General features: G+C 41.6%; 1 protein-coding gene across 3 annotated transcripts in view; it reads right to left on the bottom strand.

Moving 5' to 3' along the window:
* The window catches only part of TAF6L (TATA-box binding protein associated factor 6 like), a 178,767-nt gene that overhangs the window by 122,503 nt on the left and 32,041 nt on the right, over window positions 1-24,223 (bottom strand). For all 3 annotated transcript variants that reach the window (XM_069207178.1, XM_069207179.1, XM_069207180.1), the window contains 2 exons: window positions 17,333-17,494; window positions 9,915-10,001 (listed from right to left, as the gene is read on the bottom strand). In XM_069207178.1, coding sequence (XP_069063279.1) covers window positions 9,915-10,001; window positions 17,333-17,494 — 249 coding nt within the window. The remainder of the gene's footprint in view (window positions 1-9,914; window positions 10,002-17,332; window positions 17,495-24,223) is intronic.

Here is a 24,223-nt window from a genome sequence, read left to right as displayed (position 1 = left end):
CTCAGTCTCTCAAACAGCTACTGAACCTGCAGCTTCCAATGGTCCACACCATGCCAGGAAGACAGTGCACTGCATGGTTTGAAAATGCTATGCCTCACTGTCCTTTTTTTAATGTCCTGTAAACTCAGCAATATGTAAGTACAGTGGACATGACTAACATTTTTACTGTGCTTCTGTAATGCCATTAATGGAGTTTGTTTTGACCAATGACTTTGTGTTTCACCACTGCGCATATTAGTTGCTCAATGTTCACCAGTAGCACATTATATGTTTTGTTCAGTTTTGCCGCCTATTGGCTTTGACATGGCATTAGCCATTACTTTCTGTATTCAGTTTAGCTGCCTATTGGCTTTGACATGCTATTAGATATTGCATCCTGTATTCAGCTCAGCTGCCTATTGGCTTTGACATGATATTATACATTGCATTTTATATTCAGCTCAGATGCCTATTGGCTTTGACATGATATTATACATTGCATTTTATATTCAGCTTAGCTGCCTATGGGCTTTGATATGACACTAGACATTGCATTTGATATTTAGGTTAGCTGCCTATTGCCTTTAACGTGGAGTTAGATCTTGCAGTTGAGAATCCAAGCTGTATTTTTCCAAGCTGTGTTTTTGCACAAGATGAACCAAGATGTTTTTCTCACAGTAGACTAGACCTGATAAGAGAGGGTACATGGGTTGTTTTTCTCCTCTTGAGCTTGGGAACAGGAGTAGTCTCGGAGACCTGGCCAGTCTCCAAAAGGCTTGCTCAGTTTTCCCAGGTCTGAGAGGAGGGGGCACACCTTTGTAACGAATGTCACAGGCTGCAGAGATTCAGATTCGAATCTGCCGGACCTCGTGCTGGAGCTTGGCGCCAGCTGCCAGCAATCCCGTGTGGGTAGATGAATCTCTTTCTCGCAGCTGACAGGGGTCATCAGCTTGCAGACCTTAGAAAGATGAAGCTGTAAATAGTTTCCCACACGGTGAAGTATTTGTTTTGCTTTGCATTCAATATCTTATAAATATAACCTGCTGTGTATATTGCAAACTGATATATTTTGTTTGATTAACGCGGGCTTGAAAGCTACTAATTCGTCATTCATAAATATTGTGGTTGGGGAAGAATTAACAACAATAAAAGTCTTCTTTGACCTCAGAAGTGCATTTCTGGTGTGTTATGTTAGTGCTTAGAAACTAGATAAGAGAAAAGCACTACATTTGGTACCAGAAGTGGGGTCGATTAAGGGTCGATCATTAAGAGTTGATTAAGGGGTATTGACGAATTAGTAGATTTCTACGTGCACACTTTAAAAGTGTAATTGTTTTTGTTGTTTTGAGAATTACAGAAATTGTTTTTTGTTGTTTGGAGAATCACAGAAGCACGGCAGACCATGTCTGAGAATGCATGTGTTGTTAAACTGCCCGATGGTGCTAGGAAAAACTGTGAATTGTTTTCTGTTTGGGGAATTACAGAAGCACGGCAGACCATGTTTGAAAATGCATGTGTAGCTAAACTGCCTGATAGTGCTTGGAGAAATAATTTCTGTTGTACATATGTAGAAAACGTGTCTTTTGGAAGTAATAATGACAGAAAGGTCTGGATACCTTTATCTGCTTATAGAGAAATGCAGGAGAAATGTAGGCAGTTGGAACATGAAAATAGGAATTTACGTGAGCAAATTAGCCAGGATACAATAATTCAAAATAATGCTGAAAGTTATAAAAATGCTGTTGTAGAAGAATCTTTCTTTTCCCATTCCAGTAATGAGGGGGTTAAGACAGCTCCGAGCTGCTTTGAGTTTTCGTGTGAGCCAGGGTTTTTGGCAGCCAAAATGCATTCCTTAACTGATAACACGGACAAGAGAGACCAGAATGTGATTTACGAGTTACCGTTGCAAAATGCACAAGTAAAACGAAAGAGTTTCATTAGCTTGTTTGATTTTTGGAAAAAGAATAGCCCTCATTTGAGTGAAATCCTAACACTTTTGTATATGGTCACTGTGAAAAATAATATGCAGCTGCGCGCTTGTGATTTGGCAAATGAAATAATGCAGACTTTAGGTTTCTGCGCAGTGCAAGAAGGAAATACTTATGTACATGTAAATCAAGAACAAGGAAAGAAAATAGTGCCCCTAGCTAGAATCATACAATGGATCTGGTACTTGCAAAATAGGGCTAGAGTACCACAGGTAGAAGAGTTACCAGTGAAATTGTGTGCACCATTTGAATTCGTGTCCACTGAGGATAAAAAGCATGTTTGTTTTACTAATGATTCATTGACTGAAATGTTGTTTTCTGGCACAGTAGAAGGAACAGCGTTGTATAATGTGTGTCAGATTTTAAAGCAAGAGCTACGTGAGATGTGTCATTTTTACGCTGATTTTTGGTTCTTTGTCCACATGGCTTGTACCTAACTGGTTCAATTACCTTGCAGATGTTAAAGAGAAAAATTCAGAGAGAGAAGTGTACACCCAGAATTCTGCCTTAGTGGGGATGGCTAAGTGGGTGCCCCAGAAATGTGAACAGCTGAGAGAAAAAGCCACTTACAGGTGGGCAGAGATGAGAGAGATGCACATTCCCCTAGATTTGATAAAAACTGTGCAGCACGCACAAAAGCAATCTGTCATGCAAGCAGTCACAGAGCAGTTGGGGAGAGGAAAGTTACCAGAACAGAAATGGCAAAGTGATCAGGTTTTAGGGAGAGTGATTGCTGCAAACTACCAAGGAAAAATCGAAATTATGCTGATACCTAGAAAAGAATCCGATTCATTCATACCAATTGGAGACAGAATGGCCCAAATTGTCAAAAATGCAATGAATGGAGGTTTGGTAAAGAATGAGTCTGCCCCAGCCCTTCTGACAGTGCAAGAAAAGGGAAGCTGTGGTGCAGCAGATAAAAACCTCAGTGCTGATGTGTGGGCTGAAGCCCCAAGTGACCCTCCAGAACCTGCAGGGAATATAACAAAGGGCCCCAAAAACGTCCTGCTGATTATAAAACAGGGAAAGAAAGAGGAAGGGTGCAGTTTAAATGAAAAATGTTATTTGCAAGAAAAGTCATACTTGTTTCTTTTGCAGATCCTACCACGTTTCGCCACTGTCCCTGAGTGTGCTGTGTGGTCCCCCTTCCGGTGTGTGCGTGTCGGGTCGGGGAAGGGACCGAATCCCCAACCTGAACCTGGCTGAGTAAAGTGTCAGCACCATGGATCCCTTTTGCGCAAACTGCGCCTTCAGTTCAAGTTCAACTTGTTTGATTGCATTCTTCCACTGGAACTAAGCTGTGTTTTTTTTTTTTTTTTTTTCCCTTCTCGTATGGAACTCTGACTTTTGCTTATCTTCCAGCAAACCTTTCAGGTGGACCGTGCACCTTTGCATGAGCAGAACTAATGCCACATCAAATTGCTAACACTGTTGAATTAGAGACTCATTCAGAGTACAAATTGCTCAGTCTTTTCTATGTAGATGTATCTGATGTAAAAGGTTATGAGATCTATATGTTAATTCACTTCTATTGCTTTACAGGGATTGCTTTGATCATTCAAATCTGACTTGCTGATAATGTTTTTTTCTGTGCTGATGTTTTTTGTTTTTGTTTGAAAAAAGAGATATGTGAAACAAAAATTCATTGGTCAAAGGGCGGAATGTAATGCCATTAATGGAGTTTGTTTTGACCAATGACTTTGTGTTTCACCACTGCGCATATTAGTTGCTCAATGTTCACCAGTAGCACATTATATGTTTTGTTCAGTTTTGCCGCCTATTGGCTTTGGCATGGCATTAGCCATTACTTTCTGTATTCAGTTTAGCTGCCTATTGGCTTTGACATGCTATTAGATATTGCATCCTGTATTCAGCTCAGCTGCCTATTGGCTTTGACATGATATTATACATTGCATTTTATATTCAGCTCAGATGCCTATTGGCTTTGACATGATATTATACATTGCATTTTATATTCAGCTTAGCTGCCTATGGGCTTTGATATGACACTAGACATTGCATTTGATATTTAGGTTAGCTGCCTATTGCCTTTAACGTGGAGTTAGATCTTGCAGTTGAGAATCCAAGCTGTATTTTTCCAAGCTGTGTTTTTGCACAAGATGAACCAAGATGTTTTTCTCACAGTAGACTAGACCTGATAAGAGAGGGTACATGGGTTGTTTTTCTCCTCCTGAGCTTGGGAACAGGAGTAGTCTCGGAGACCTGGCCAGTCTCCAAAAGGCTTGCTCAGTTTTCCCAGGTCTGAGAGGAGGGGGCACACCTTTGTAACGAATGTCACAGGCTGCAGAGATTCAGATTCGAATCTGCCGGACCTCGTGCTGGAGCTTGGCGCCAGCTGCCAGGAATCCCGTGTGGGTAGATGAATCTCTTCCTCGCGGCTGACAGGGGTCATCAGCTTGCAGACCTTAGAAAGATGAAGCTGTAAATAGTTTCCCACACGGTGAAGTATTTGTTTTGCTTTGCATTCAATATCTTATAAATATAACCTGCTGTGTATATTGCAAACTGATATATTTTGTTTGATTAACGCGGGCTTGAAAGCTACTAATTCGTCATTCATAAATATTGTGGTTGGGGAAGAATTAATAACAATAAAAGTCTTCTTTGACCTCAGAAGTGCATTTCTGGTGTGTTATGTTAGTGCTTAGAAACTAGATAAGAGAAAAGCACTACAGCTTCTCATCAGCAAAGGTAACTTTTGTTGACAGATGATTACCAACAGCAAAGCCGCAATTAGTCTGGGGGCGGCTACAGCTTCCTCGTCTAAGGCTAAGTGATGCAAAATTCTGAGGAAGTGAGAGTGGTCTCCTTTTACATGGGATGAGGCTGAACTTGTTCAAACCTCCAATAAGAAGCCTAGTTGGAGATGTAGGGTGTGCTCTTGGATTTCCAGAAACAAAGATGGGGGAACTGCTTTTCTGAGGGTGGGTTCAGAGGGGTGATGCCATATATATTTAAAGGTCTGATCGATGTAAAGGTGAAAGCTAAAGGCTCACAGAAGGGTCTCTGATGTCTCCCTTCTCTTCCCTCCTGGCAGGTTGTTGCAGAAAGTCCACAATGGATGGGCCATACATACTACAGAGGGGTGGCAGGGAAGGGATGTGGTTTCAGGATTGAGGCTGAAATGTGGTTCTCTGATGTCACTCTTCTCTTCCCTCCAGGGTGGTGGGGATCCTTCACAGTGACAGGAATGAAATCTAGATAGGAAAACTAAGGGAATCTACCCACATTATATGAAAGGATTTCATGCAGAAATATCACATTATGTAATATTCTTGAAGTTTCATACTGTGATCAAAAATAGTTAAATTATATATTGGGTAAAAAGGCCTTTATTTATATGAAGCAATAAAATTCCAACATTTCAGCAATAAGTGGACTGTGCATCTTTACTAGGAGTGACAAAAGGAAGACCCCAGAGAAGAAATACCTAGGTTGCCCACTGAGTTGTGCAGTCTTGCAGCCAGAGGTATCCCACCTGGGACACTTTCCTGACAAGGTGAGATGGTGTGTTCCCAACTGCATCTACAAGTGTTAATGTTATAGGTTTCTGGGTGGCTCTACTTCCGGAGCTGATCTGGACCCTCAACTTGGCACCTTTGGCGCGTCAGATCAATGCAGATCTGATGAATTGGCAAAGCCGACCCCTAAATGCGTTGTGTCGGGTAACGCTATATAAAATGATGATCTTACCACAGCTCTTAAAAAAAATTTAAACTTCCCACTCCCATTCCCATGCTCCTGGTTTCGTGCCCTGGACAGAAACGTGTCTTTGTTTCTCTGACGAGGGTCTAGGCACCGAATCACATTGGAACACTGTCAGAGCGGTACCAATGACGGTCGGATGGGTATGGCTAACCCATATTTGTACTGTTTAGCAACTCAAATATTGGTCATCAATGATTGGTTTACCATGGGATGGGCAGACCCAGCGTACCGGCTGGAAATGTCCTCGCTCAGCTTCCCGCAGATCCCGGGCCTGCTATACGGCTCCCTATGGTATTGTCCATGGTGACCAGAGTAGTGTTCCTTGCCTGGCGGGCAGCCCTACCACATACTCAATGGGCAAATACTCTAACTTTCCAGACACCTCTTTGGCAAGGCACTTGGTTGAGAGAATCAGCAGCCCTGCAGGGATTTAGCAAATGGGATTTACTAGGCATATGTCAGCTCAGAGACATATGGGCCAGTACATCCATGAGGTCCTTTTCAAGATTTACTGACTACCTACCACCTCTCCCACACTCAATTCTATAAATATCTGCAGCTCCGCCACGCCCTCACTGCACAATTATCCCATCAGGTCCCTATCCCTGAATACAGCCCGCTGGAGGCAAAGGTGCTTATGGGACCTCTCTGGAGGCGTGGTGTGCCGCGGGTGTATAAAATGGTTATAAACCACACACCAGGTAACTTGATCCGTGTGAGAACTCGATGGGAAAAATAGGCGGGCCCCCTTGAGGAGGAGGACTGGCAAGACGCCCTGATGGTGCCAAGGGAGATCACCATGTTGTCCAGCTTACGAGCGATACAGTTGTATTTCTTGCACAGGTCCTATCTCTTGCTCAACAGACTATATAGAGCTGGGGTCCGTTACGATTCTAAATGCGTCAAATGTTTGGCAACAGCCTCAGTCTTTTATCTTATGGTATGGGCATGTCCACACATTGTACGATATTGGACCATGATTTTACGTAAGCTTACAGATATAGTTGGATGGATAGCCCAGATGTCGACAGTGTTGTTCCTCTTGGGGGTAATGGAAGGTGTGTGTAGTGCTTTCCTCTTATCTAGTTTCTAAGCACTAACATAACACAACAGAAATGCACTTCTGAGGTCAAAGAAGACTTTTATTGTTGTTAATTCTTCCCCAACCACAATATTTATGAATGACGAATTAGTAGCTTTCAAGTCCGCGTTAATCAAACAAAATATATCAGTTTGCAATATACACAGCAGGTTATATTTATAAGATATTGAATGCAAAGCAAAACAAATACTTCACCGTGTGGGAACTATCTACAGCTTCATCTTTCTAAGGTCTGCAAGCTGATGACCCCTGTCAGCCGCGAGAAAGAGAGATTCATCTACCCACACGGGATTGCTGGCAGCCTGCGCCAAGCTCCAGCACGAGGTCCGGCAGATTCGAATCTGACCCTCTGCAGCCTGTTACATTCGTTACAAAGGTGTGCCCCCTCCTCTCAGACCTGGGAAACTGAGCAAGCCTTTTGGAGACTGGCCAGGTCTCAAAGACTACTCCTGTTCCCAAGCTCAAGCGAAGAAAACAACACCCATGTACTCTCTCTTATCATGTCTAGTCTACTGTGAGAAAAACATCTTGGTTCTCTGGTGCAAAAACACAGCTTGGAAAAATACAGCTTGGATTCTCAACTGCAAGATCTAACTCCACGTTAAAGGCAATAGGCAGCTAACCTAAGTATCAAATGCAATGTCTAGTGTCATGTCAAAGCCAATAAGCATCTAAGCTGAATACAAAATGCAATGTCTTATATCATGTCAAAGCCCATAGGAAGCTGAGCTGAATACAAAATGCAATGTATAATGTGTCAAAGCCAATAGGCAGCTGAGCTGATCATGTCAAAGCCAATAGGCAGCGGAGCTGAATACAAAATGTAATGTATAATATCATGTCAAAGCCAATAGGCAGTTAAGCTGAATACAAAATGCAATATATAATATCATGTCAAAGCCCATAGGCAGAATATCTAATAGCATGTCAAAGTCAATAGGCAGCAAAGCCAATAGGAATGCAATGTTAAAGCCAATAGGCGGCTAGACTGGATACAGCATGTCAAAGCCAATAGGCAGAATACAGAATGTAATGGCTAATGCAATGTCAAAGCCCATAGGCGGCTCAACTGAATACAGAAAGTAATGGCTAATGCCATGTCAAAGCCAATAGGCAGAATACAGAATGTAATGACTAATGCAATGTCAAAGCCCATAGGCGGCTAAACTGAACAAAACATACCATGTGCTACTGGTGAACATTGAGCAACTAATATGCGCAGTGGTGAAACACAAAGTCATTGGTCAAAACAAAACTTATCAAATGGCAGTACAGTGTGGATGGTACACAATCAGAACACATTTTTGTAGGGACGGTCTTGATATTGGCCAAGAGAGAGCGGCCAATTGGAACTCTCCGATTCAACCGTGCCTCTCGAAATGGAGACGTGGAGTGGACTGGGGCGCCCGATAAGAGAGACCAGTGTATGAAGCTCGAGGGCGTCCTCATAAATACGCCAATATATGGGGCAAATGGCTGGGCCAGTTACCATGAACACATGTGAGGTTCAGATGATATCCTACATCTCTGTAAATGCACCTGTAGCTTTGAATTGATTACAGATGCCAATGTTAACAAACAAGGGTGTGGACCTCTACGGAGGGATTAATGTGGGGGATTGTTACGCTTTTCTTTTTATACACTATGTTCAAAACTCAATAAAAATTGTTAATCAAAAAATAAAATATTATAGGTTATTGGGAGTTTTTGTACCTTCACAACCCTGGCAGGGAGTCTGGTTCTGTTGGACAGGCCAGGTTGATCGGATTCCAGAACCTTTGGAACTATCTCTGTAGTCCATATAATTGCAAAGATATAAATCTTTAGATGGCATTGGTTCCCAACTATAAAGTCCAGTTCCTATTGGGAATTGGTGAAGCCTTGGGACCTAGGGTGATCAGAAAACTTCGAAATGATACAGTAGTTTCTGAGATAGGGGCCTCTAGTGACAGGTACGCCCTGGGGATTTTGTGGTGTGCTGATGCACAAATACACCTGCTCTCTTTGCAAAAACCTAAAACCATTGTGGACTTTAAATGATTTGAAAACCTGCTCAACTGATTGGAATCTAGTAAAAGAATTTTGGAAGCCACTGACTCTGAAAGAACACCCAAACTGTACCACCAACTACAAATGGGTAGTACAGCTGTCATTTAGTAGTGGTTAGGGTTTAAGGATTTTTAATATTTTTGTTGACTAAACACTGCAGCTGGTCCTTCGTCTCACTGAGTTATAAAGCTTTGCAGTCAGAGCCATTAAAACAAAGAAAGATACATTGCACATGAAGCCTGCTACAATATAGCCTTTTCCACTGACTGAAATCTCAAAGACCATTTGGAAACACTGAATGAAAAAAATTCCACAAGTCCTGAAGTTTCTCAAGGCAAACCGAAAGATAGCATTGACCATCCGGCGTCAAACACATAAATATTGTAAAAGCATTTAGGGCTGCATCTGCAGCTGGAAACCTCTGGTTTTCTTTATGTAAAATATTGTAACTGCCCTTTTCCTACCTGTAAATAAAAAGTGTATTCTTGCTTGATGATCTTACAGTGGCTGGAATTGCACTTACGGAGTTATCATCGGTGTCATGGTACATCTGAGTTTCTAACCCCTACCAGCTCTGACAGTAACCTTTGGCTGTTCCACTTCATTATCCTCAGACAGAAGTGCCGGGGGAGGTGGGTAGCTGGTTATGCAGTTGGAGTACAATAGTACTGGTAGTCCTGGTAGTTAAATGACAAAGGCACACTGGATCCTAGCCAGTAAACACAGAATGCCACAGGACCACCCACACCTGTCAATAACCCACAGAGATCCCAGGCTCTCACATGCATGCGCTATCTCAAACAGCCACAGCGGCTGCAGGTTTTGAACCTCCGCTCTGCCCCATGCTATCAACTAACAATATAATGTAAGGAATGTATAGCGCTTAAGAACACTTCCAGTGTAACTGACATCCCAGACCATGGCTCTACCCCTTTACACCCTTCAACCTCTCCCCTCACCCTGGCAGATAGCGCACATGGTTTGTATCTGCTCACTGACCCACGGTGGTGGTCAGAGTTCAAGACTGCTACATTGCCCCACCCATCCACTATCAACTAGCCAATTACCTCCACATTGCTCCAACGAAGGGCTCTGTTGAAATCTTCTACAGTCAGTTTTCGTCTTTTAGCATGTTTCAGAAACTGAGAGCTGTTCTGTAGCAGCAAAAAACAAAATATACAGAGTGAGTCACAGTCTACATAAAATTCTGTAGATCGCACAAAGAGATGGAGACTGGACTGAGGTCACTTAAATGTTATTAGGGCACATGCAGGATATCCAAGCTCTATTTCGAGAGACATGTACTAGGGACACGCGTCCTGCTCAGCTCTAGTCTTCCAGACCTCTTACTACCAGGGCACGACTATTCCTTGGCAACAGTAAACACCTGCAACATGTGTTACAACAGGAAGCACTGTTTCGCAAGGCTAAACACATTCCACCCAGAACCATACAAAAACACCGGCAAAGCCACGTAGTGTGACGGTTATATATTTGCTTATTTAGTTTTTATTCCAAGCAAGCCTCAAAAATAGCAAGGAGAAAAAAAACAGCTGCTTCCAAAACATGGCAGCCTTTTGTTTGCAATAACATTCTTACATTTAATTTAAAAATATAAGAACCATTTTTTATAATTTTAATAGTAAAAAAGACATGGGCCTCCTTACAGGCAGGTGCACTTAGAATAAGTGTAGAAACCCTTTTTTATTTAGTTTAGCTGCACATCATATGACAATATGAATTCTTTTTGCAAAAAGAATAGGTACCATTGGCTTTTAATTACTGTAACCAGAAAACCTAGTTTAAAAACATAAGAATGCTTACAAACATAAAATAAGGATAAAGAAAGTAAAGAAAATGATTGACAACATGGATTCCTAACATAATCCAGCATATGCGACTGAGATTGTTCCTATATAACTGTTGACCAATACATTATCTTTGCGGCGCGCCTGATACAAAACTTGTTCTTGATGTTTGGTGTGCATCTGTTAGAGTTAAGAGGGATGGCAAATTAACTGGTCAGACTCTTCTGTCGGTGAGGACTTGGCTAGCACAAAACACCTCCCTTTAGAGTTCTCAGTTAAAGGATGTACTTTCATAATCCGAGTTTACATGTTTTACTGATCTACAGTAATTTTTAAACTTTATTAGACTGCGGTTTTTCTGAAATCTCAAGTTACGCCATGCCATTGCCCCTTTTCTGAGTGCTTTAGAGGACTTAGACTTTGAAGACTTCAACACTCTGGAAGCTATCCTACCCAGGGGGTCAACTTGGGGCTAAAACGATGTCCCAAGTGTATATGCCACAGATAATTAATTCCACAGATACATTTTTTTTACCCTGCACAAAGCATGGGAGGGGAGGCAGATTCGGGGTGCCGATTCGGAGTAAGACTGGGGGGATGACTTCATGCTTCCCTTGGAGTTGCCATTTCCACCCAAAAGAGTCTTATATGATTCAGATTTTTACACAGGGTCTACTACACCTATGAAAGACTATGGAAAATGTGTAGACATATGTACCCTCTATGCTTGAGGTGTTGGTAGGAAAATAGAACATTTTATCTTCTGCAAAACCCTTCATTATTAGGTCTTGCTGAAGTCAGTTTTAGGTGTCTCACCAGCCTCATGTTTTCCAAAAATTCACAATAACAACATATACATGCATAACCGGGCTTTTGGTCAGCTCTCTTCGTTAAATGGTATGTTCAAGTGGCATATGTATTTTGCTTCCACACACTTCAGCACAAAACATGAGGCAATCGATAGGTCCCCCTCATCCGACAACACCATTAAACATTCAATAGCATCAGAGAAACATGAACGTATTAAACACATGAACAATACATATCTGCATCACTGTGCACACAAGAAAGATAATGCAGCATGACATGTGGGCAACAATAACTCCCCCACTCAAAAATAGAAAGATATGTCAGAACAGTAGTCACCCAGTACACCTCGAACAAAAACAATATAGGAACCAGGCAGCAATCAAACAACAGGCACAAAGAAAGGCTCACACTCAGAAACGTGAAGTCCACGGCAGAAACGTATAGAGTTAGCAGATGAGTACACAGGTTTAGCAGGGGGGAAAAGTGCTCTGGCAGCATCGCAGCACAATAGCAGAAGTAAGAAACACAATTAATGTATTTAGAGAATGATATTATAGTGGCAGAAATCATACATGGATGACCACTTCCAAACCATTAAAAATAGCAACTCCTCACGTTCAATAACAACTATGTCTGGATGTCCCAAAAAGATGAATACTTACCACACCTTCTTCAACCCATATGTACAGCCACTAGGCAACTTCGCAAAAACAAACGATCTAGCTTTACTTCGATGCCATGCAAATATAGACAAAAGTGGATGCAGTTCATTAAACCAGCGAATATTAGAAATTCTAAATTAGGGGCGTGAACCTGACTCCGAGTTTCGGTTGGCCTACTCCACACAAATCCTGTGGCCATCTTGTACTACTTCGACCGAGGCCGTGGTGATTTGACAGGTTCGCGGGAACGGCTGGTTTCACCCTGGCTCGCTGCCCATCGCTGCATTAGGTGTTCCCAAGGAGGTACTGTACACCCCATACTGAGAAGAAGACAACAGAACAACCAGGGGTGGACCCCTGCATGGCAGTATTGTATCTGAAGCCAGGCCTCGCTGCAGTCTTCATCAGCTGGGAGAGTATTTCCTGGTTTTGAAACTACTGATCAGCATCGGTGCAAGAGATAAAAAAGCTTTTGAGGAAACTAGGGGGGGGGGGGGGGGGGGGTAGAATGATGTGCATACCCGCATGTGTCATCACACCTACCCGCATACGTGTCATGTTACAGCAGTGTGATATGTACATGCGTCACCACACGTGCACGTATAGAGCATGCCCCAATTTTGAAAAAAAATAATCATACCATGATGACGGACGTAAATCATGGAAGTGGTAAATTAAATTAAATAAAAAAAAGTAAGAGCACAACAGCAATTCGCATCTGCCAGGCCCTCCAAAAGGGGGAAATAATGTTATTTTTTAAAAAAAATACAATGGGTAGTGGCGGAGAAGCAATGTCGGAGAAGGTAGAAAAGATGAAGAAAAGTAAACCTCGCTATGTGGCCAAAATATGGTAGGTGTGAGTTCTTAAAGAAAGACAAATATTTAAAACTATCTCAATAGGGAAACAAGCATTTACAAAGTAATCGGTCTCGCATTTGATAGAGTTTGAGCTATTGGCGTTGTAAATGGCAATGTCTTTTACCCATGTGTTTTGGTTTGGAATGGAGTGGGTGTTTGTAGTGTAGAATTATGTGGGTTATGTTGTGTTATGCAATGCTCTATGTTGTGTTATGTTATGCTATTTTATGTTATGCCGTGCTAGGCTATGTTGTCTTTTGTTATGTTGTGTTATGCTACGCTATGTTGCGTTATGTCTTATGTTATGCTATGTTGTCTTATGTTGTGTTCTGCTGTGTTTTGCTAGGCTATGTTGTGTGATGCTGTGTTTTACTAGGCTATGTTGTCTTATGTTATGTTATGCTATGCTGTCGTCTTATGTTATGCTATGTTGTCTTATGTTGTGTTATGTTAGGCTATGTTGTGTTATGCTATGTTGTGTTATGTTATGCTATGTTGTGTTGTGTTATGCTATGCTTTATGTAATGCTATGTTGTGTTATGCTATGCTGTGTTGTGTTTTGCTGTGTTATAGTATGCTATGCTAAGTTGTGTTATGTTATTCTATGTTGTACTGTTATGCTGTGTTATGCTATGTTGTGTTTTGCTATGTTGTGTTATGTTATGCAATGTCTTATATTGTGTTGCTATGCTCAGTTATACTATGTTGTGTTATGCTATGCTCACTTATGCTATTCTATGTTGTGTTGTGTTATGCTATGCTGTGTTGTGTTATATTGTTATGATATGCTATGGTGCGTTACGTTATAGTATGCTATGTTGTGTTGTGGTATGTTATGCTATGTTGTGTTATGCTATGCTATGTGGTGCTGTGTTATACTATGTTGTGTTATGCTGAGATGCGTTATATTATTGGGTTACGCTATCCAATGTTGTGTTATGTTATGTCATTTTGCGTTAAACTGTGCTATGTTATGCTATGTTGTATTATGTCATGCTATGTTGTGTTATGCTATGTTGCGTTATGCTATGCTGAGATGTGTTATATTGGTATGTTATGCTATGTTGTGTTATGCTAAGTTGGTATGTTATGCTATGCTGTGTTATGCTATGCTATATTGTGTTATGTTATGCTATGCTATGTTGTGTTGTGTTGTTATGTTGTGTACGTCTGCTCTCCTGGTCGCTGGGGTCACTCAGGTACTCACCTCTTGGGGTCCTTAGTTCTTCCAGCTTCCTTCTAACAACTCCATATCCTAGGATGGGTATACTATTTTAGTATATGGTTTGGTGTTCCCTTTGGATCCTGACTATTTTCATTAATTCTTACTAATGCTTGTAGTTTCTTGTGACAATTCCTAATTATTACTGTATATATATATATATATATATATATATATATATATATATATATATATATATATATATATATATATATAGTGTGTACTTACCTCCAGTTGGGGCACTACCTATAAGTAGTCTAGTGTTGTGTTACTAAAATAAAGTACCTTTATTTTTGTAACAATGTGTGGTTCCTTTCATGTGTGATAAGTTGCTGTGTAACTATTTTGGTATTGCATAAGCTTTGCGTGTCTCCTAGATAAGTCTTGGCTGCTCATACAGAGCTACCTCTAGAGAGCCCTAGCTTCCTAGTCACTGCCTTCCTAGACACTTCATACACACTGGCTTCCTAGACACTGCCTACATTCACTGAAAAGGGTCACCTGGACCATAGGTGTCCACCTCACACCAGGCCAGCTTCCGAAATTGGTGGTGCAGTGGTGGGATAAGACATTTGCAATTGCCTTACCACTTTGTCACTAGTAACTTTCCACAGGGAAGTCCACTACTGGTCCTTAGGATACACTGCACTTTGTGATTGGGATCACTAGCCTCCTAGTTTGGGTAAATTGGGGGTCTGGTATAGCCCTGTCTCCAAACTTTTAGGTAGTCCAGTTACTTAGAGTAGTTACTCTAGAGAATGTCTTCAGTGAAAAACTGAACTCAGGACTCAGACTCTCAATATGAGAGCTGCACTTTTCAGGAGTTGAGGTACATGTGTGCTTCCAAGAAGCTGAAGACTGGAGGAAATCCCAGCAAGAACCTACTTCTGGGATTACTACTCCCAGCTGACCAGGAAAACTCAGGCAGCCAGGAATAAGCGGAAGTAGAGACTGACCCTCCAATCTTAGACAGGGTAGACTTAAGCTACACTGAGGAGGGTCAGGAAGAAATTGGGGAACGCCACAGCCCTGTTAGGAGCACTGCAGGTAGTGAAAAGTGGGGGTCACTCAAGTAGGCCCACCTTTACTCCTAGAGGGTCGGTAGAAAAGTCTCCAGGAGGAGAAATAGGTCCTCCTCATCTGTCAACACCCATGACTCATCAGTGTCTGATGGGACCCACCACTCTAATTCGGGGGGAGAGAGAGGGAGGGAGTCCCTGGATAGGGATTTCCACAGACTGACATTAGACCAAGCCAAACTGAGACAGCAGCAGTTAGCCCAAGAAAGGGAGGATTTGGAGGTGGAGAGGGAGAGACAGTTCGGGGCTAGCTCCCCATGGTGACAGCAACAATACCTTTAAGGACACAAGGGTCAAGAAGGGCTGCTACCACTCGAGTAACCAGAGTAAGATAGTCCCACCTTACAAAGTAGGAGATGACATCCACATGTGGTTCACTGCTTTGGACAGGGCCTGTAAAGTACAGAGGGTCCCACAAAGACAATAGGCAGCAATCTTGTGTCTCTCCTTCTCTGGCAGAGACAAACTCCTCACTGTCAGAGAGGAATATGCAGATGATTATCAAGCACTAAATAATGCACTCTTTATGGGTTTGGGATAACCACAGAACAATACAGGATAAAGTTCAGGGAGACTGAAAAGGAGTCCTACCAGGTGTGGGTAGATGTTGTGGATTGCCCTGTTAAAGCTCTGGAAGGCTGGTTGCATGGAAGCAAAATAAGTGATTATCAGGGCTCGTACAATCTAATTTTAAGAGAGCACATTCTTAACAATTGCATTTCTGATCAGCTCCATCAGTATACTTTGGTATTGCATAAGCTTTGCATGTCTCCTAGATAAGTGTTGGCTGCTCATCCACAGCTACCTCTAGAGAGCCCTGGATTCCTAGACACTGCCTACATTCACTAAAAAGGGGCGCCTGGACCTGGTATAAGGTGCCAAGACCATAGATGTCCACTACACACCAGGCCAGCTTCCTGCAACCATCAGCCATCCAACATTGCTCCACACCCTGAAAACTCGCATGGAGTTCACTGGCAGAATCCTAGAGCGGTTCAAATCCTATCTCACCAACCGGACAGCAACTCATTATCATAGGAATTACGAGATCCTTTTACCGGGGAAGTTTCTCTGTGTTACCAGCTAGGTTTGTGTCTCAAAAATACCAAAACCTATATACATTCACATTGAATAGGGAACAAGCAAAAGACAGTGAGAAGGAAGCCAAGAAATCATAAGTAATGGTGTGGCTCAAAGCCCACTCTAAGCATTACTTTTGTCCACAATAGGTCTTTGACAACCAACAGGGGGCCTGATTCACTAACTGCATTTTGTAGTACATTGTACTTCAAAACGTACTACAATTTGCAATTCACAAATGACATGCCGAGTTTTACATCTCCGAAATTCCTAAACTTATGTGTAAAGAGTTTGCAAGCCCAAATGCACAATCTGCGCACACACAACTATAGGTTTATAGGTTTTAGTAGTAAATTACAGAGGGACACTGGATAGTGGCCTGAAGAAGGGGAAGACTTACTACAAAGGGGGATGGGATTAGACAGGAGTAAGAAGGGTTTAAGGAGGGCCAGGGATGGGGGGGCAACACCCCCCCACACAAGAGTAAGCAAGTTGCAATACTCAGGGGGTGGAAACATGTAACTTACACTTTTGAAGTAAGTTCACTCTCGTAGTTTGTTAATTACGAAAGAGGTAAACATACTCCAAAGTACACTTACTCAAAGCTACTTTTGCGGATAAGGCTCCACTTTTCACTTGTTCTTCCTATAAATATGTAATGCGAGTTTTATAGAGTGTACAATGCAGTTTCATACGAACACAGCATATAGAAGGTGGGCTATATGTGTACATACAAACACACTGGTTCTATTACCTTTTTTTTTAATTAATTTGTTAATTTTGCTTATTTATTTACATAGAATTTTTCCAAAATAAAAGGCTGTTTTAGAATGACGAGGATACTTGTTCATGTACAGGTATAATTTTCTCACAGTGCCTTTTGCCAAAATGGCTTGCAAAATAAAAATCCTATAGGAAGAGAAAGCAGGGAGCAGTCCATAGATTGCTGAGGGCAGGATTGCCTACCTGAGTGGCCTCCCGTAAGCGGTAACAAACGTCCTCGGCTAGCATGGCTGCCACGTCATCGGCGAGGTCCACGCCCACACTCTCGGCCATCAGCTTCACCGACTCGCGGGGGAGTTCCACGAAGCGCCGCTCCTCCCGCTCCGACATGGCGTCTGCGCCACCCTGCGGCCAGAAGAGATAATCACAGTTAATGCTGATTTTTACACTTTGGATGTCTAACGATCCCGGGAGTTCTCTTATATATATTTATTGATCAATGTTTTGTTCTATGTTTATTTTTTTCAATAAGAAAAAGTTGAATTTTACGTTGTTCATTTACGCCATATGAATTGCCCTGCTTTGTTAAGATGTAGATTAACTGCGATTGATTTGGTTATTTTTATGTTCTAGCAAGGTGGTGGTGCTTTAAACAAAATCAAGTTTAAATACAAAATCAGTTCGGCACAGACGTGCCTCGTGTGTCCCCGTCTCGTACTGTTCCATTAATTGCATCTTGCAGAGTGCGATACTCCGTAGCATAATGTGGACAAACATTTAACATCCGGAGTGTGGGTAAAACATAGTACTTCCATACTCCATGAAAGGGGAATTCAGATGGTATTTGGAGCAGAAGGCCCAAGCCTCACAAGGAATATTTGGAGGCAAGTAGATGTATCAAGCTTTTGTCAATTGGATGCAGGTCCTGTTATATCAACTGTTTCTCTAATCGAAGGGCCACAAAAAATGCATTAATTAAGTAATGTTTTCATTAGTTACATACTATTTTTTCACGTTGTTCTGTTCCTAATATGTGCTTATTCAGTATATTAGTTCTATATTTGTATTTCTTTGAGGCATCCGCTCACTAGTAATCCATATTTTGTTGCCCCGTTCCGTTACTGTTTTATTATTATTCATGTTATTCACATTAATTTTCATATCCATAACCCCATATGCCTGCTACCCATCTGGCCCTGTTCTGGAGAACACGACAACAGATGGCTGATGCACTGCATCTAGGACTCTGGTGGCCCTGTGTTCCCGTTACTTATTTTGGTGGGACTTCTCCCAGAAGCAGCGAAGATTGAGTTGGGGCAATAGAGTCACTGCCTGGTAACCCTGACAACATGCACGGACAAGCAGGCCTGCAGATCAATTTCACATTAGAAACCGTGCACCACAAGATAAGTCTGCCTTCGCCCACTCCAGCCTCTGTGCGGCTAAGCAGTTTACCAGTAACTCCTTCAGTTTTGGAGCAAGACTGACCTCCACTGGTCACTTTTGATAACGCTCCATTAGACCAGTTGTTTTGGGCTACTGAAATACTTGCCTCGCATTTTCTCTGGGGGCAGCCTATGTACATCACTGCTGTCATAGGTAAGCTCATCATTTTTTGCAGAAAATGACTTTTAGTTTCTAGGCTCTAGACTAACTTTGCGGGAGCTTCGCCACAGCTCACGTCAAGACTGGGGCAGCTCTTCACCAAACTCTTGCTCTGACGTCTCTAACACACACATTAAAATCTGGTGAAAACAAGCTCCTTTCTAGTTCTGGCATTAAAGCAACAGATGTATAAAAGAACATCCCAAAACAAAGTCATTCGCGCAGGGATTTGAGACATTTGACCAGCAAGCTGTACACAATTCGTTCAACCTGATAATTTATCAGATGCTTGTTCTTACACACTGTATCATATGCATACTACTACTCCCCAATCACCAAGGATATAATTTCGAAATCTACAGTTTGTTCTTTATGTCTGAATTTAGAATCTTTTCTGAGCTACGTTGTTTGCAATTATTTATCCGTGTTTATCTGTGTTGAACTATAGTTACCAGTGTTACTTTACATTAATTTAACTTTGTAAAATTAATCACCTAATATTTAAGTATTATTTTCTTAAAGATATTTGCAGCCCTTTATGATTTTTGAGACACAACGGGTTTTGGAATGTTTTTGAATCCCTGTGTACCTTAATGGTGGATGACGTACTGCTCCCTTTCCCCAACCAACTGGCTAGTGAAGGCTGAGGGAGTAGTGGAAAGGGAGCTGCAGATCCTAGGACAGGTGGTCTCCAACCATTTCTATAACAAGAGCTACTTATGTTCAATGAAAATGAATGTGAGCTACTAATATTATTAGTGCTGTAATTGTGCCCACCACAGACATTACCATAATGACCACCCCAATCAAGATAACCATCTCCTCATTGAATCAGACAGGGTTGCCAGCAGTAATTTAAAAAGGCTTTGTCAATTTGTAAAGCCTTCACATAGGTGATACATAAGAGCCATAGCTGCAATCCTCGTAACACCCAGGTGATATCTGCAAAAAAATATCCCCAGTGCCACATGATTCATAAATCAAATATCAGCTTGTAAAATATTTTGGAATTTCTACAATTTTCATCCTATGAGTTCACTTTTCAATCTTGGTATAAATATATTTATTCAGCCACGCAAAAGCTTCTCATTTAGGAGACACGACTGCACACACACAGCTTCTCACAAGTAGCTGGGAAGCTACTAGTAGCTCACAAGCTACTCGCTGGAGAAGCCTGTCCTAGGAGGTAGTCGGACTGCAGACCAGAGTGCGATCAGGGTCATGGAGGGGTTAATGGTCCTGGCAATGGCACCTGCTGCATGGAGGAGGAGTCCTCTTAAGGCATTTCGACACACCCAACAGCAAGTATTGGTTTTATTCTTGCATGTTTGTCCTATCACTAAATTTGCCTACACAATACAATTTAGTATACAGTGTGCAGCATCTTACTCCCTAGCATTAAATATTATCCTTCTAATTTCTTTCTTCATAGCTGCCAGGTTTCCTAGTTAAATGCTTGACTAATTAGGCAAGTTCCCTTTTTTATTATAATTCTTGGATTTGCATTCTTAGCTATCCCAGTTTAAAACCAGGACACAAGTTCCAGAATTCTAAGGAAAAAAACGGGATTGGACAAAATTAGTCACTCACGGACCAGTGAAACTTGGCAGTTGTGTTTCTTGGCTCCGATTTCACCTGTATTTATACTCTTCCTTTGCTTTTCATGCCCTCTCCCAAAGCCTCACGGATGTGCGCGAGCCGGGAGTGCATGTCGGTTTGGCCCTGCAGCTAACTTCGTGTATCGCAGGCAGCTTCCAGCAAAGTTTGGACAGTGAACGTCAACCTGGGCTTGAGGCTCACCAGGTGTACGGAGCAAAACTCTACACACCCTGCAGTCCAACTCTATCCTGTCTTGCAACTCCATTCTTGTACCTCTGCACCTCAGACAGTGCCTCAATTCCTCCCCGTATCTTCCCAGCTAATCTACTTCCCGAACCCCAACTAGCTAGGACAATGTACTTAAAACCTAATCTGCATATTGCGTGGAATTTGAGTTTCGTTGTTTGCTTGGATCTACCAGTGCGCCTCGCCTCGATGGCTGGAACCTCGCTACAGTTATCAGTGCACATTACTGGCACTGTGATGTTTATTGAACAGGTTCTGGTGCATGTTACCTCTGTAGCACCACTGTGGCTTCCCCGTCCGAAGCTTGAGAGGATGGGGGGCCTGGCCGCCTCCATGAAATATCTTTATGCTAACATCATCTTGGTCACTGAACACATCCTACAATCTGGCCACGAACGAATCTACCATCACATCTATGACACCCCCATGTGATGCGTGTATGATTTGCCTAGTTCCTAGCTTAGTTGGTTCCTCGAAGATTTACACTACTAAATCGGGATCCACCTTTCTTTCACCTATCTGCAATATGATCAATACGGGCACTTTGGTATAAGGACTAACACATTTCAGCGGTCTTCTACTGCTCCTACTGAATAGTACAGTAATACTGATATATCATCATATAGGAAAGAGCTTTCTCATAATAGTTATGTTCGGAAAAAACTGTATGAATCTGAAATAAATTATATAAAATATATGTACAACATACAATAAAAAGTAAAAAAAAAAAAAAAAAAAAAATATATATATTTTTTTTTACAAAACGTTTGTATTTTTCTGTTAGGCCATTCATATAAATGTAAACAACATAACAACTGTTCATTTTTAGTTACTTGATCAGTTGATTTCATTCAATTTATTTACTAATTCGGATACACCTGTGTGGAATGTTGTAACTGGCTTTATAGTATTTTCCACCTTTATTGCAGCTTGCCCAAGACCTATAGACAAACTTGAGTTTTCTTGTACTGATGACGATCAATGGCTAAACTAAAAAAAAAAAACATTAACAGTGTTCCAAAAAAGCCTGTGAGGTTAGGGGCTCTGAGCATCTTCAATGATGCCGATAGTGATGCGATGTGCAATGTTACCAATGCAGCCATCAATAATTCTTATGTGATGTCATCTCAGATGCGAACTAAATCAGAGCAATTCATTAAACTGAACATGTGGTAGATTAGCTCATCAAGACTTCTGAATTTCAGTCATTTTCAGGTTGCGTCGGAGACAGCGTTTGCGTTGCCTGTTGCAAGGCTTAACACAAACACAGAAGGAATTGGAGCCCGCATATTGCTCACCTTTGGTTGGCTTTCCCACTCTCATTTGCTTGCTTTTTATTCATTCCTAGCTTGCCAAACGTTTGTTTGACCCCACCGTGAAGCATTGCAATTTTTTTTTACAATCTCTTTCATTGGCTGCCATCGCTGCTTGCTTTGCTTGCTTTTCAAGCACAACTTGTTTTTTCTTTTGTGTGAAGCACTTCATTAGAGTGCATGCAAGTCGTTTTTCTTTGTACCTCTTTCCCCCTAACCTCCATGTTGCTCCTTGCTGCCCCACTGCTTCTCTATGCCTCCTCCCTGTTGCTCGCTTATGTGCTTCCACCCATTGGTTCCCTCAACCGCACCCTCTATGATGCTTTCCCGCAACTCAGTGTTGTTTTCACTCATACCCTCCCCAATGTTGATTTTGCATTCCCTCTAACTCTCCCGTCCTGTCCCCTTCTGTGTTGCTTTGCCGTTTCCCTCACACTACCCTGTGCTGCTTCGTCATCCGCCCCACCAGTCTCACCAAGTTGTTTTGCTGTTGCCCCATTCCTCATGTGTTACTTCCGCTTGCCTTGCCCATTCCCTTGAAAAAATAAAAAAATACAACACTTTTACTTAGATCGGTAACTAAAAAGAAAAAAAAAGTGTCAGTCATTTTGTAGGCATCTGCATACTTGGTGGTTGTGCCTAAAAATGATGTGGGCAGCAGCATCAAAGGCTTTATTATTATTATTATTTTTTAACTTTAGCTACACTACACAGCGTCCCAGATGCAGTGCAGCATGGCTAAAAACCACTGGCAAAGCCAGTGGGTCACAAAGGTGAACCTACTGGCTTTGCCAATGTTTATTACATTTTAGATTGTAGCCATAGTTCCAGTTATTATAAGATTTCCATATACGATTTTACTGTTTCACATCACCTCTTCTATGAAATCTATCCGTGTGCTCTTACAGCCCAATTTATCCAACCACCAAAAACTTTATGTGGAAAAATAGATTTTACAAGACTTGTTAGGAGTTCTAAGAAATTAAATTAAATTCTCCAAGCACCTCATCTACCAGCCACTGGATTCGCCTGTTGCAGTCTTCACATTAATTACCAGACCTCTCTCTTCATAATTAAAAGAGGTGATACATTTTGCCAAAGTCCATTACTTAAACAGAAATGAATATCACTATAGTTAGGAGCTCAGAAGATTGTGGGAAGAAACTAAACTAACAGCCATTCCGACCAATTCTCCTAGACCCCTCTCCTTAGGATGTCTGTTTTAAATCTGTTCTCTCATACATCTCGTTTTGTCAAACACCTTACACTCTACTGAAATTCCATATGCAACTGTCTTTTGGTTTAACTGCACTAGTAAACATCTTTATAACCTTGATAGTCTCTGAGTATTTCGGGCTGTCGTGTCCCCAACCGGTGCTCTTTCCCTCACAAAGTTTCCTACATACATCTCTGTGACCTTCACTACATTTCTCTCACAAAAAACACTTCCTACCTCCTACTTTGTTACTCTCCTTTTCCCTCCATGAACCCCTGGAAGAGAAATATTCCATCACCTCCTCATCAGTGACAAACGCTGGACTTACACCACCCCAAACTCTCTGGTGCTAGCATCCTTTACTATTGTAAACTTTTGTTTGGGGCAAAGCTTCATAAGCAAACGGCTTGTTCTAATTTGCTTTCCTGTTTCAAAATTCCTGTGACACCATCCATCACATTTAAATTCTACATTTTCTTCAATAAACATCTCAAATTCAGTGTAATAGTCTCAAAGTTTGGAATAATTTTGCAGAAGAATTCCGCCATGACCAGACATTTTATCAAATCTTCCTTGGACCACGGAATGGGTATGTTTTCAATGGTGCAGACTAATCCCTTCTTAGGTGTTTATCCCTACTGCTGTGAATTTGCATCATAAATAACTCAGTTCTGTTAACTGAAAATGCATTCCTCCACTTTTAACATGAGACGTTTCTCTTGTAAGCCAGCTAGCACTGGTCTTGTTCTGTCACTGTGGTTGTCTAGGTAATATCTGTAAACAAACACATCCTCTTCACCCTTTGTATATCCTAAAGGCACGGTTTACACTGCGTTTTGGAAAACTAGAGCTGCTGAAATGAGAACAAACAGCACTCACAAAAACCTGTATGTTCTATTATGTGTAAAGATTGCTGTTAAATCCTCCGAGTCATCATGTAGTCTTTCGTAGTGATTCCCTAATTCTAAATCAAGTGCTGAAAGCATTTTAGCATCTTCTAACACAGACATAATTTTAGTTATGTGCGGAAGTGAATGTTTGACCACTACTACACACTTGCTAAGCTCTAGTAGATCTATGCACAGCCTAACATCCCCTCCACTTGTGACCTACGCCCACTGCCACCAACCACTCCATAGTTATAAACTTTCCATA

This window comes from Pleurodeles waltl, chromosome 9 (assembly GCF_031143425.1).
Source record: "Pleurodeles waltl isolate 20211129_DDA chromosome 9, aPleWal1.hap1.20221129, whole genome shotgun sequence".
Taxonomy (NCBI): domain Eukaryota; kingdom Metazoa; phylum Chordata; class Amphibia; order Caudata; family Salamandridae; genus Pleurodeles; species Pleurodeles waltl.
The sequence above is the reverse complement of the archived record's forward strand: the minus strand, read 5'-3'. Positions and strand labels throughout refer to the sequence as shown.